Source organism: Portunus trituberculatus, chromosome 41 (genome assembly GCF_017591435.1).
Source record: "Portunus trituberculatus isolate SZX2019 chromosome 41, ASM1759143v1, whole genome shotgun sequence".
In the NCBI taxonomy this organism is placed as follows: domain Eukaryota; kingdom Metazoa; phylum Arthropoda; class Malacostraca; order Decapoda; family Portunidae; genus Portunus; species Portunus trituberculatus.
The window spans coordinates 26630728-26643227 of record NC_059295.1 but is presented as its reverse complement, the minus strand read 5'-3'; the positions used below and the strand labels follow the sequence as shown (position 1 = coordinate 26643227).

At 44.5% G+C, this 12500-nt stretch overlaps 1 protein-coding gene across 4 annotated transcripts in view; it reads right to left on the bottom strand.

Annotated features, from left to right (window-relative positions):
* Positions 1-12500, bottom strand: part of LOC123516556 (limbic system-associated membrane protein-like) — a 117095-nt gene that overhangs the window by 95365 nt on the left and 9230 nt on the right. For 3 of the 4 annotated variants that reach the window (XM_045276038.1, XM_045276041.1, XM_045276039.1), the window contains exon 2: positions 11784-11899. In XM_045276038.1, the coding sequence (XP_045131973.1) occupies positions 11784-11899 (116 nt within the window). The remainder of the gene's footprint in view (positions 1-11783; positions 11900-12500) is intronic. The other variant, XM_045276040.1, reaches the window with a different exon arrangement.

Genomic DNA, 12500 nt, shown 5'->3' with positions numbered 1-12500 from the left:
ACCGTGCTACAGTCCGACAATATGAATAGCAGGAGGAGGAGGAGGAGGAGGAGGAGGAGGAGGAGGAGGAGGAGGAGGAGGAGGAGGAGGAGGAGGAGGAGGAGGAGGAGGAGGAGGAGGAGGAGGAGGAGGAGGAGGAAGAGGAAGAGGAAGAGGAAGAGGAAGAGGAAGAGGAGGAGGAGGAGGAGGAGGAGGAGGAGCAGGAGGAGCAGGTACAGGAGGTGGAGGTCGAAGAGGAAGAGGAAGAGGAGGAGGAGAAGAGGGAGAAGGAGCAGGAAGAGGAAAAGAAAGATGGAGAAGAGGAGGAAGAGGAGGAGGAGGTGAAAGAAGAGGAAAAAGTATTAAGAAATAAAAAAAAAACTAGACAATGATAATGGTGATGATGATAATGATAATGAAAATAATGATAATGATGATGATAATAATGATGATGATGATGATGACGATGACGATGATGAGGAAGATAACCTAATGACTACAACCTTACTTCGATGAAAATTGTTGCACCATACAGACGCAAAATAAAATCAATCAATCAATAAATAAAAGTAAATAAATTTCAACAACCTTTTTATTCAGTGGTAGAGTTTGAATTAAATGGCTGAATTTCATAATAGCATCATTTACTCAATTAGGAGTGTTGTACGCGTAGAAGATTTATTGTTCGTGCAGTCTTTTTTCCATCATTTTTTGTGTGTATCTAATTTAAGGAGTGGTCATCCGTGTTTTTTGAGCTTAATATTTTTTTTTCTTTTGTGTGTATTTATTCATTTAATCCCTTCAGTACTGGGCCTCATTTTTACCTTGAGATCTGTGTACGATTAGACCATTTTATTAACATTAGGAAGGGTCTATGAAGGTCAGGAGATTAATGGCCAGAATCCTAACTATCTCAATCCCCCTCATAAGTTTCTGAAGCTATATAAAATCACCAAATAGTAAACAAAATGAGTCTGAAAACGCGTCATGGTACTGAAGGGGTTAAGAATTGATCACCTGTATTTTAATGTGGCTAATATTTGTTTGAAAAAAATGTAGAATTACTGGAGAGAATTCATATGCAATGGAATGAGAGGCGTTAGGGAGAAGAGTCTGTCTGCCACTAACACACGCTGCGGTGATGGACGTGGCTGTATTATCTCCCTCGGGTTCTCTATCATACAAGGTGGCGTGTGGCGTGTTGCATCCGACACAATTAACCCCCTTCAGTATCAGGATAGGTTTTCGTATTTATTTCCCTAACTATTTGGTGATTTTATAGTTTCAGACACTTACGTGGGGACTGATATAGTGAAGTCTTTGCCCTTTAATATTCTGAGCTCCATAAACCCTTACCAATGCAAATAAAATCGTCTAATGACACCCAAAAATTCAAGGTAAAAATGCTTCTCAGTACTGAAGAGGTTAAACATGTAAAAAAAATATTGCACAATTCAAGGATATATAGAAAAAAAAAACAAGAAAATGTAAATAATGTAAGTGAAAAACAGGCATAATACATTTAAATCCATCAACTTTATTCGATCAACACTGAAGAAAAAAAAAAGATGAATAAAAACGTATAGAGACGAGAGGAGTTCACTGAATAACAAAGCTTAGCCAGGACACGGCTAAAAATAAATAGATAAAAAACAAAAGCCATGATACACTTCAAACATCATGAATTATTTGCTCAACACTAATAAATAAATAAATAAATAAATAAATAAATAAAACCTCATAGAGAAGAGAAGAGGCCACTGAATAATAAAACGTAACCAGGACACGAATAAAAAAAAAGAAAAAAGCATGATACTCTCCAAACATCACGAATTATTTGTTCAACACTAAAAATAAATAAATAAAGACGTACAAAAAAGAGAGGAGTCCAGTGAATAACAAGACGTAACCAGGACACGGCTAAAAAGAAAATAATAATAAAAAAAACATGATACTCTCCAAACATCATGAATTATATTATTTGCTCAACACTAACAATAAATCAATAAAAACCTACAGAGAGGAGAGGAGTCCAGTTAATAACAAGACGTAGACAGGACATAACAAAAAAAAAAAAAAAATAAATAAATAAAAAACAACAACACGAGGCAATCATTCATCATAAGCTTTTCGACCAACACTAGAAAAATAAAAATAGATCAAATAAAACCCTAGAAAAAAGAGAGGAGGCCACTCAATAATAAAACGTAACCAGGACACGAATGAAAAAAAGGACATGATACACTCCAAATATCATAAATTATTTGCTCAACACTAATAAACAAATAAATAAATAAATAAGTAGATAAAACCCCACAAAAAAGAGATGAGTCGACTGAATAACAAGAAGTAACCAGGACACGATTAAAAAAGAAAATAATAAGACATGATCCACTTCAAACATTATAAATTCTTCGATCAACACCAAAAATAAAAATAAAAAATAAATAAAGCCCTACAGAGAAGAGAGAGGCATTAAATAACAAGACTAAAAAATAAGTAAAAAAAGAAAAAAAAGATACACTCCAAACAAGTAATAACTCCCAAGAACCTGTCACATCCTCCCCTCAGATTCCAGCCAGGACGTTAGTGACACGCCAATCATCTCGGCTCTATTGGGTGGATTGGAGCGAAAACTACATTGGAACTTCCTTACTTACATTTTTTCCCCCGTGTCTCCTTAATTCACCGGGTTCTTTTCATCAGGAGTCATTTTGTTATTAGTGGAAGAAATGGACTGTCTTATAAGGGACCGAGAAATGAAGAAGAGGAAAATAGAGAAGTAAAGAAACTGAATGGAAGAAAGGAAAAACAAAAGGAAACGAAAAAAAGTCAAAGGAAATATAAAGAAAGAAGGAGGAGAGAGACACGAAGATAGATGGAAGACGGATCTTTTTACCTTGGTGTGTTACAAGTGCTAGGTACTATTTGCTATTTTTGCTCTCTCTCTCTCTCTCTCTCTCTCTCTCTCTCTCTCTCTCTCTCTCTCTGTCTCTCTCTCTCTCTCTCTGTGTGTGTGTGTGTGTGTGTGTGTGTGTGTGTGTGTGTGTGTGTGTGTGTGTGTGTGTGTGTGTGTGTGTGTGTGTGTGTGTTTCACTGTTTGATCTGCTGCAGTCTCTGACGAGACAGCCAGACGTTACCCTATGTTAGTATGTCCTTATATTTTACCCATACATCATTTTCTGTAATATCATAGAGTCAGTTGGCTGACTCAACTGACGTCACGTCTTTCCCGGCAGGCCTCGCTCGCCGCCGCCTCAGGCGACACGCTACGCCTCCTGCCTCTCGTTTCGCTCGGCTTACACTTGTTGTGTATTGTGCTACCGTAAATACACTTTCATAATGGACTCAGGTGTCTCCATGCTACCCCTGTTTTACGACAACTACCACAACCCTATGGAACGAGCTCAGAGCTCATTGTTTCCGATCTTCGGAGAGGCCTGAGACCAGGCACACACCACACACCGGGACAACAAGGTCACAACTCCTCGATTTACATCCCGTACCTACTCACTGCTAGGTGAACAGCACCTACACGTGAAAGGAGACACACCCAAATATCTCCACCCGGCCGGGGAATCGAACCCCGGTCCTCTGGCTTGTGAAGCCAGCGCTCTAACCACTGAGCTACCGGACGTGTGTGTGTGTGTGTGTGTGTGTGTGTGTGTGTGTGTGTGTGTGTGTGTGTGTGTGTGTGTGTGTGTGTGTGTGTGTGTGTGTGCTTCAACTTGCAGTCTTCCCTCGAGCAACACTTCATACCTTTAGTAACGATACACTGTTTCTGATGATAATGGTAATAATGGTGATGATAATGACGATAATAATGAAATAAAAGAACAGATAAAAACAACAACAACAACAATTACTACTACTAATACTGCTATTACTACTGCCACCACTACCACTAATAACAACAGCAGTAGCAATAATAACAGCAATACCGATCTAAGAGACAAAGGAGAGAGAGCAACAGGAAGAAGTCTTGAAGGAGAACTACTAATAGGAGAGAGAGATGAGATTGTCTACAAGAAACCCCCATGACGGCAGGGCAGGGCAGGTGTTCGTGTCAGCACCTCACACCACACCTTCCACACACCACTAATGTAATATAATCAATGTAACGTCAACTGACACGCTAAGGCTACCGTAAAAGTAACACGAGGCTAACCAAGAACTTATTCCATTAGTCAGTTATAATCTACATGTCACACTATTGCCTCGTGTATTCATCCCCCTGCCAGCCACGCATCCACTCCTGTTTCGCCTTTAAGAACACCAATACGCCTTTGTCTGTAAAGGTGGTAAGGAAACACAGGCTGGATCTCGAACAATTTGTAGACAGCCTGAGTTTGCTTGCCACGCCTTCGTCTGTAAAGGTGGTAAGGAAACACAAGCTGGATCTCGAACACGTTGTAGCCAGCCTGGGTTTTGCTTGCCACCTTTACGCTCATCTGTCTTATTTCTACACAACACGTCTTCGTCTCTTTGCCTGTACGAGTATCTTGCTTCATAAACTGTTATTTTTAGCTAGCTCATTTAGTGACATTTTGCGCTTATCACCAGAGTAACACGAGTAAGTAAAGGGGACGTGATCAAAAGTGATAGCAACGATAATAAAAAAGACGAATAACAATGAAATTAATGATAGGAATATCACAGAAATGCAGAAAGAAAAGAAAACTACACATAAATGCAATATCAGAAGGTTTACCAATACATAGAGAACATTTTCAGAGGTGTATTTCCTGTGATTAAAACTTATAGCAACGATGATAAATAAAAAAGACGAATAGAAAAAAAATAATGACAGGAATATCAGAAAAATGCAAAAAGAAAAGAAAACTATCTCTTCATACATGCAATATCGGAACGTTTACCAATACATAGAGAGAATTTCCAGAGGTGTAGGTATTTCCCCAGAAACACTAATGCTCACTCCATAATCAACTACCAAAGTCCCCGGCAGGTGGCGGGTGGCGTGGCCTTCAAGAGCAAATTAGCAGAATGCCCCGAGGCTCCCCGATGCAGGCAAGACAGGTAAAGGGTAAGTGATAATTAACAACATTCCCATACGTTGCATCACTCCAGCCGAGCACAGCACGTAGTAAAGGAAGGGTTCAGGGTGGCGTATCATTAACCCCCTTCAGTAGTGAGACGCATTTTCACCATGTGTTTTGTGTATGACTAGATGATTTTTATTTACATTAGGAAGGGTCTATGGAGGTCACACGATTATTGTCTCTCTCTCTCTCTCTCTCTCTCTCTCTCTCTTTTTTTTTTTTTTTTTTATTTAAACATAATTTATACAGAAGAACATGTACCCAAAGGCGCACTGTCGTGTGCTACCTATTCTAAGGGTACTACAATCTATTTCTCTACAATATTTACAAGACTTAAAAATAGATAATATACAAGATGGTCAGCATGTAAATGGAGCACTGTTCTTTTCACTTCACTAGCACTATTCACGCACTGCACTACACTGAGTGTCACGTCACAAAGAGTGTCAGAGGAGTTGGCAGTGTCTGTCTCCACTTATGTGCCATCAGTTTGACACTGTGTGTGTTCATCTCCTGGACGTGAGGCACCGCGGCCGTGAACAAGTTCCACATCCTGGAGACGCGTCCTGCGAAGGTGCGTTGATGCTGACACCCGTGGGATCGCGGCACCTCTACGGCGTCACCACCATTGAGCACCGTTCTCGTGCTCCGTGCGGTGACTCTCAGAGGATGACGCAGCCCTGCCAGATGTGGCACTCTTTGCACCTGTGCCTTATGGAACACTACGATTGCCGCCACATCTCTGCGGTGTTCCAGTGAATCAAGGGACGCTCAGGCTCTGGGTGAGGTGGTATTGCAGCATCTACTAGCCGTATGGCGCGGCGTTGGATGCTGTCCAGTCTCCTTCTGTGTGTGGCGGCACAGGACATCCAGGAGAGAGCTGCGTACTCAAGGTGGGGCCGCACCTGTGCCTTGTACAGCAGCAGTCTCCCTTCCTGTCGAGGAAACTGGCGATCCTTCTGAGAGCGGAGATCCTGTGAGAGGCTTTCTTGGCAATGGATTTGACATGGCTGTCAAACCTCAGCCCTCGATCCACCTCCACTCCAAGTATCTTGACGTCATCTTGGAGTGGGAGAGCAGCAGCGCCAAAAGACAACTTTCCTGCCATTGCTGCCATGGCGGCTGGGGACCGAGAGACAACCATTGCCTGTGTCTTCTCCGGCGCGAATGTCACTTGCCAGCGAGCACCCCACTCCTCTATCACTCGTAGCTGCTGATTGATGGCCTCAGCAGCCCGCCCACTGTCCTGGCGTGGATAGGTATAGGAGAGGGTGCAGTCATCAGCATAGGCCTTGACTCCTGGCAGTAGCTGGAGAAGATCATCCACGTAGATATTCCACAGGAGTGGGCCAAGAATTGAACCCTGTGGCACTGATGCCTCCACAGGCAGGGACTCAGATGTTTGCCCGTTGACAACCACCTTGAGGCTTCTGTCCTGCAGGTAATTTCCCAGGAGTCGTAGCAAGCCACCCTGGATGCCTTTAGCACGAAGCTTTTCCAGTAATCCGTTGTGCCATACTTTATCAAAAGCTCCAGCTATGTCCAAAGCAACCACTATAGTGTCCTTGCCGTCGTCGAGGGCGTCCTGCCACTGCCTGGTGAGAAGCATCATTAGGTCGGAGGTTGACCTTCCAGGTCTGAACCCAAACTGTTGGTCTGAGAGGAGGGCATTGTCCTTGAGATGGCTACACACCACCTCTGCCACGACCCTCTCAAACACTTTACCCACCACTGACAACAGGGATATGGGTCTGTAGTTTTTTGGGTCCGTCCTGGAGCTTTTTTTGTGTACGGAACCACACGAGCCTCCTTCCACACTGAAGGCCAGACGTTTTCCCGTACACAAGTTGTGAAGACTTGGGTGAGAGGGGCAGCCAGTTCCTGGGAGCATCGCTTCAGCAGGTGCGGGCTGATGTCATCAGGGCCGGTAGCTTTCTGTGTGTCCAGCCCCGCAATAATCGCTTCACCTGCTGATGCGTCACCTCCACCATGGTGACAGTCTTCTCACATTGCTGGACCAGCTGAGGCGGTGGCTGCTGTGGATTCCCCACCTTCATTTTTCCAGCAAACAAGGAAGCCAGCAACTGTGCCCTCTCCTTACTGCTGGTGGCGACAGTACCGTCCTGCTTGCTGAGGGAGGGATGGATTCTTGGTGGCCAGTTCCTGTTTGTCCTTAACAAGGGACCACCAAGTTTTGTTTCCTACGCCAGTGCCACACAGTTTCCGGCGCAGGCTTTCCTCCCACTTTTTTAAGGCCCACTTGCTGGTTACCACCATCCTCCTGCATGCAGCCCTATGCAAGTCCTTGTTGCTCCGAGTCGGGTTCCTCTTGTAGCAGACCCAGGCAGCATACTTTGCCTCAGCAGCAACACGGCAACGGTAGCCAAACCATGGCTGATCCGTCGGTCTGGTGGTGTATTCCCTGTGTGGGACGTGGCGTCTCTGGAGGGCGAGGTGAGAGGTGAGTGTAAGTGCTTCACTCTCTGCCCCTCCCTGTAGCAGAGGGGTGTGGGTCAGGTTGCGGCGCAGGGAGGCCCAGTCTGCTTTGTTTCAATGCCAGATGGTGCGGGTGGTGGCCTCGTCCCGAGCCACGCCCACTTCCAGCTGTGTCAGTACAGCGTGATGATCAGAGCTGCCCACGAGCCCCAGCTGATGACACTGAAGCTTGTCCTCCTGGTAGTCTGAGATGACAGGGTCTAATGTCCCTCCTCGTTCATGTGTGGGGAAGGTGACATGATCTGTCAGACCCTGCACCTCCAGGAGATTCTCGTAGGCGTCTCTTTCCAGGTGGTGATTGAGATCCCCCACAATCAGCACGTGGCTGCAGCTGTGTGCCATCATCAGGTTGTCTAAAGTCTCAGTCAGGTACAGGAGTGAGTCAGGCCCTTGTCGCGGGGGGCGATACAGGGCACACAGTAAGAGGGCTGAGCGGTCTGCCAGCGTTACTCGGAAGTACATCATCTCCATCAGTGGAGGCGTGTCTATGTCGAGTAGCTGGGCCTGCATTCCTTCCTTGAAGCAGACAGCCACTCCACCTCCTGTTCGCTCCTGTCGGTCCCTCCTCACCCAGTGGGTGAAGCCCTGCATCCTGCCATACGTGGGCTCCACCTCACTGTTCAGCCATGTCTCTGTCACCACAACAACGTCTGCATTGTGTCGTTGCACACAGTTGTGGTATAAGTCTGCAAGGTTAGTCCGGAGACCACGGACGTTGCTAGAGACGACCTTTAGTTGGCGGCGGGGCAAGCTGGCTGTACCATGGTGAGGGATGGTAGTGAGCGAGGCCTGCTAGTCCGAGGTGGTGGTTAGGGTCCGCGGCCGACTGCTGGTACTGGTGAAGAGGAGTGGTCCACTGCCGCCCCTGGCTCTGATTCCAGATACCAGGCTGAGGAAGGAGTGGGCGAGGTTGTGGTAAGGACTGAAATGAAGTGAGGTGGTGGGCGGGCTGAGGCGCTGCAGGTGGGAAGGGTGTGGCTGTGTGTCTTTCCACCGTAAGGAGCCGCTGTATGAGACGCTCCTGACGTAAATCGTCAGTTCTGGCGTGGCAAGTAGCAGAAGTGTGTCCTTTCCGTGAGCAGTACTCACACACTTTTGCCTTGGCTCGCTTTTGTGTCTGCTTGGTGGCCTGGTGAGTCCTCAGTCCTTCGCTGGACACCTTCCTCGCGTCCTGCTGCACTTCCTCTTAGTTTTCTTTTTCTCCAATCTCCTGAAGTGGTCTGAGGAGAGGTTCGTGGGCGAACAGAGGCACCGCGATCTACTCCGTTCGCTGTGTTTATGGAGGAAGAGTCCCTGCTGCTCTGTGTGGCGGTAGACGTGGTAGTGAGTACCGAGCAGTCACTCTGTGTGGCAGAAGGAGTGACAGTAGACGCTGGGGAGGTGTCACAGTCGCTCTGTGTGGCGATGGAAGCAGTGGAGGTAGGCGGAGCGGTCGTTGTTTCCCGGGCAGGCGAAGGGAAGGTGGAAGTTGAGAAAACAGCTGAGTGGCGGAGCTGTTGCGGTTTATCCGAGCTCCACCACGTCCTCCACCTCTCAGAGTCCTGACAAACCACCTCCCAGTGTTCGTCAATTGACTCTGCGTGGGCGCTGACTGCCTGAGAGCGTGTGGCTACTTGCGTCTGGCGCTGTTTTGACGCTATCAGCCTGTCTGCTACTCTGAGAGCCGCAGCAAACACGTCTCTGTGTTGTATGATCAAGTCTCGGTCGTCCTGGAGGGACTTAATCACACAGTTTTGTTGAGAGGCTTCCTCAGTGAGCTTCTCTCTCTCTCTCTCTCTCTCTCTGAAAAACACACTCCACAAACCTCTTATTTAGTTTCCATCTCTTGTTATTTCCTACTACATACTACTTTCTCTCTCTCTCTCTCTCTCTCTCTCTCTCTCTCTCTCTCTCTCTCTCTGGATGGTGGAACACTTCTACACGCACCTTCACTACTCTCAAAAGCCTTTAGCTGAAGTGAGAGGTTTTTAAGTGTGTTTCTGTGGATCTAGCGGTAGATTCATAATATTTCGACATTATCACCCGGGGAAACTCTAATGAGAACCTATGGCTTTTGAAAATTACCGTAGCGAGATAGCAAAACACTTCTGAATACGTGTTTTTTTTTTCTCTACCTCTTCCTCGCTCTCCCGTGTCAATAAACAATTCAACTATTACTGTGAAGTCTGAACAGTTAGAAAAAAGGGATCAAGCAACACGTGTAACTTTTCAATTGTCTCATTTCACGTCATGTAAAAGTTCAGCAGAGAGAAGATAACAATAATGGTTCCTCAGGTAATGCCAATACACAGTCTACCACTAAGCCGCCTAACAAGCTTGGGTCGGCGCGGCTGTGGAAATGTACTAATGCCACGTCAAAGGCAAAGATTTCCTGCTGTTGTGGGTGAGGCTTTGGTCCGAGTCTCCATCCCTGAGGCTGAAATGTTATGATGGTGGTGGTGGTGGTGTTGTGGTGGTGTGATAGGGGTATGGGTAGTACCAGTGGTGGTAGTGGTTGTGGTGGTGGTGGTAGTGGTGGTAATAGTAGTAGTAGTAGTAGTGGTAGTAGTAGTAGTAGTAGTAGTAGTAGTAGTAGTAGTAGTAGTAGTAGTAGTAGTAGTAGTAGTAGTAGTAGTAGTAGTAGTGAGTAGCCGTGGTGGTAGTAGTGGCCGTGTTTACGTAAAGCAACAGACGTAACAACAAAATAACAACAACAACAATAATAATAATAATAATAATAATAATAATAATAATAATAATAATAATAATAATAATAATAAGAATAACAATAATAATAACAATAGTAATAATAACAACAGTAAAAGCAATTATAATAACAATAACAGAACAACAACAACAATAAAAGCAGAGGTGATCGTATCAATATGAGGAATGCATTATATTAATAGCCTTAATTATACGATTCTTTTGCCTCTCATTCTTATTCAAAAAAAAAAAAAAAAAAAAAACAATACTGCACTTAATATTTTTTCCTTAATTTCCTCCTCATTTCACTTCATTGCCTCTTATTTTTCTATTCTATTTATCTATTTTTATTTGTTATTATTTTTTTCTCTTCTTGTAATTATTAACTTCTATTTTTGTTTAAGAGAATTTTTTTTTCGTTTTTTTTTTTTCCCTGTCGTTGACTTTCACTTAATTTCATTTTATTGTTCATTGTTCTTTTTCATCTTTTTCTATTCGTTTCCACTTCAGTATGTATAAACTCATCTGTCCTTTGCTCTCTTTCAATCGTTTATTTCAACAGTCCTTTCTATGCTTCTACCTTTCCTTGTTTTTGTGGTTATTTTAGTAATAGTGTTAGTAGTAGTAATAATAGTAGTCATAGTAGTAGTAGTAGTAGTAGTAGTAGTAGTAGTAGTGCGAAGAGGAGAAGGATGATTAAGATAAGAAAGAGTGTTTTTACGTTTCCACTATGTCTCCTTTTACTTATTTACTATTTTTTTTTACAATTTTTCATTTTTTCCTTTTTTTTCTGCTCTGACAATTTTTCGCCCTATTAACGCCCTTCAGTACCATGACGCTTTTCCATATCTATTCTGCTTACTATTTGGTGATTTTATACAGCTTCAGAAACATATGTGGTGATTAAAATAGCAAAGACACTGACCATTAATCTTCTGACCCCCATAGACGCTTCAAAATGTCAGTAAAATGGTCTGATTGTACATAAATCTCAAGGTAAAAATTTGCCCCAGTATTGTGGAAATTAACTGTCTTGTTCTTCACTATCCAGAAGGTTCGATTTTAAATTCAATAGCGTTGTTCACCGTAAAATATCTCGTTAACTCTGAAATTTTTACTGCTTTTTGTTGCGTGTCTATGATTAGTCCTGTTACTCCAATTCTTCCTTCATCTCATCTTCCTCTTCCTGCTCCTTTTTCCTTCTCATACTCTTCTTCCTCTGTCTCCTCCTCCTCCTTCTACTTCTTCTAATTCTCCTTCCACTCTTCCCTCTCAAGTCTGTTGTTTATTTTTTTTGTATTCATTCTTATTTCTCCTTCTCTTTTTCACCCTTTTCCTTCACCTCGTCCTCTCCTCCTCCTCCTCCTCCTCCTCCTCCTCCTCTTCTTCTTCTTCTTCCTCTTTCTAGTCCTCCTCTTCTTCTTGCTCCTCCTCCTCCTCCTCCTCCTCCTCCTCCTCCTCCTCCTCCTCCTTCCTCCTCCTCCTCCTCCTCCTCCTCCTCCTCCTCCTCCTCCTCCTCCTCCTCCTCTTCCTCCTCCTTCAGCACCTCCTTCAGTGTCTTACCTTGTAGTTGTCGAGGTTCTCCACCACACAGGAGAGCCGCGCGTCACGCCCCACCGACACTGTCACGTTCTCGATGGGTGACAGGAAGCGAGGCAGAGAGTCCACGGCGCCGTCTGCTGGGGAAGCCAACGAGAGGGTGACGTGAGAGTGGGATGGGCTAGCTAACGGGGTCACGCTATGTAGGGACACACACACACACACACACACACACACACACACACACACACACACACACACACACACACGGATAGTTCTTTAACTCTATTTATTTTTTTTTTCTCTCTCTCTCGCGCTCTCTCTTATATATAGACATTTGATGAGAGAGAGAGAGAGAGAGAGAGAGAGAGAGAGAGAGAGAGAGAGAGAGAGAGAGAGAGAGAGAGAGAGAGAGAGAGAGAGAGAGAGAGAGAGAGAGAGAGAGAGAGAGAGAGAGAGAGAGAGAGAGAGAGAGAGAGAGAGAGAGAGAGAGAGAGAGAGAGAGACAAACCATTCAAAAGTAAAAAAAAAAAAAAAAACAGGTCTTTTAACTAGAAGGTAAAAACACACGAGACTTTAATTGACACTGCTTGAAATTCAAGGAAATGATGACAAAACGCACGGGCACTTTCCTCCTCCGGGGACGACATGAAAGCAGGAGTAGGAGACAAAGAAACAGCAACAATGACGTGTTCTTAATGTCAAAGGCTGGAGAGCTGATAATTACGCCACTGATATTCT